Source organism: Lycium ferocissimum, chromosome 3 (assembly GCF_029784015.1).
Source record: "Lycium ferocissimum isolate CSIRO_LF1 chromosome 3, AGI_CSIRO_Lferr_CH_V1, whole genome shotgun sequence".
Taxonomy (NCBI): domain Eukaryota; kingdom Viridiplantae; phylum Streptophyta; class Magnoliopsida; order Solanales; family Solanaceae; genus Lycium; species Lycium ferocissimum.
The window spans coordinates 70,536,703-70,538,545 of record NC_081344.1 but is presented as its reverse complement, the minus strand read 5'-3'; the positions used below and the strand labels follow the sequence as shown (position 1 = coordinate 70,538,545).

The following is a 1,843-nucleotide window of genomic DNA, read 5'->3' as shown; positions in this document are numbered from 1 at the left end:
CGGAATATGAAATAAAGAAACTAAGTAAACGTAATAAGTTTAACTTATGTTTCTATATATTGAGCACAAATAGTAGTAATTATTGAGATAATAATGGTCAAAAACACACCTGAAATAAATTATTTGATAAATAGTTGGCGATAGTTCATGTAGGAAATGCAAACACCTGATAGTTTAGGTAGGGAACTTGCAATTAATGATACTTCAGGTGTGTTTTTTACCATTATCTCTTAATTTAAAAAAAAAAAGAAATTTCAATTAATTCCTTTAATTATCTGCGTGGAGTGCCATCTGACACTATTTTAAATAAAAAACGAGAGTGTACACCATGCACCATCAGTTACTATTCCGGGCGTGTTATGATAAATAGGTGGTGGTAGTTCAGGTAGAAAGCTCGCAAAAAAATAATATTTCAGGTGTGTTTTTGACCAATATCTCTAAATTATTTGGAGTACTAGTATAGGACAAAATATAGGCTGCATATTTATGGAGCATGAAAGCTAATCAAATGACTAATTAGGGTAAATTAATATCTCACAAAGTACATATAATCACAAAACTACTAGCTATTACAACATTCATATACTACCATGACCTTGATCTACATGACTAGTGTCAGTCGATCAAGCCACTAACTTTTATTCGTTTGTAAGTTGTTACCTTAATCTTTTAATTTCATTAATTTCCTCCTAATTCATAGTTTTCTTTATTTCCTTAAAAGGAGAATAATATTTCCACTCTTCAACTCTCAAATTATTTGTTTTAATCAGGGAGATAAGGCTTGATAAGTTGAATTAGGGATCCTTTAAGATGAAGAGACATAACTTCATTTGTTGATCCTACTAATTTCCCCCCAATGAAAACTGCTGGAACTGAGGCATTACAACCCATCCTCATAAGAGCTTTCTCCATATCTTTTCCCTCAGAATCATGATCAAGTTCATGCACATATGGATCAACACCAAGATCTCGAAATAGTATAGTGACAGCATAGCTTAAACAACATGTACTCTTGCTGAAGATCACTACCCCGTGATCCGATGCCATTCGTTGTACCTTGTCCATTTCTTGATACTTATGTTGTGAAAGAACCGTCGTATGCTCTTTGAGTCAACAACACCAACTAGCAGAATGATGAAATCTGATAAAAAGGTGTCGAGAGTGGTTAGTCTTCAAAAACTAGGGTTTCTTTCTTGGTTTAGTTTAATTCGTCACTAGGTAGAATCAGATCGTCCGACTCTCAATTGCTATTTATGTTGGGTGCGTTAAGCTTTCAACTAGCCCTTTTGAAAGCTAGTAGAAAGAGGATAGATTTGTTACGAGCTATACCTGGTATTATAACTTAATGACCAAAGATAGGGGTAAATGGAGGTACTCTTTAGTGTACCATCGGATCTAAATTCAATAGAACTTGAACATCGATCCGATGGTTGATAATTTGATGCTAGAAGAGATGAAGGAAAAGGCAAGCAAGAAAAAGCTTGAGAAATATTAAGGTTATTTTTTTTAGAGGTTGCTTGGAAATGGAGGGTTTTCATGGCTACACTATTTATAAAAGGAACAAAAAATTGGAACATCTTCTATGTAGCTAAATGAAAGTGGAGTTCCTCTGTCTAAATTGTAAAGTTTCAAAAGATGGTGTGCTTTATTTAGATGCTCCAAGAACTGCACTACAGCTTTACTAAAGAGAATTTTAATAAAAATAGATACTATTTCATTCCACAAACTTTGAGCAAGTTGGAGGATAGTACATCTATTCTATTTGGTCATGCACTTTTGAATTAGAATCTTTGTGGTGGAAAAGGCTTATTTGAACCACCTAAACATATATACCTATATGCAC

At 33.6% G+C, this 1,843-nt stretch overlaps 1 protein-coding gene across 1 annotated transcript; it reads right to left on the bottom strand.

Annotated features, from left to right (window-relative positions):
* Positions 1–501: 501 nt before the first annotated feature.
* LOC132050626 (monothiol glutaredoxin-S11-like) lies at positions 502–1,560 on the bottom strand. Its single transcript, XM_059441981.1, has one exon. The coding sequence runs from the start codon at positions 1,063–1,065 to the stop codon at positions 763–765; it is 303 nt and encodes a 100-aa protein (XP_059297964.1). The 5' UTR covers positions 1,066–1,560; the 3' UTR covers positions 502–762.
* Between the last annotated feature and the right edge of the window lie 283 nt (positions 1,561–1,843).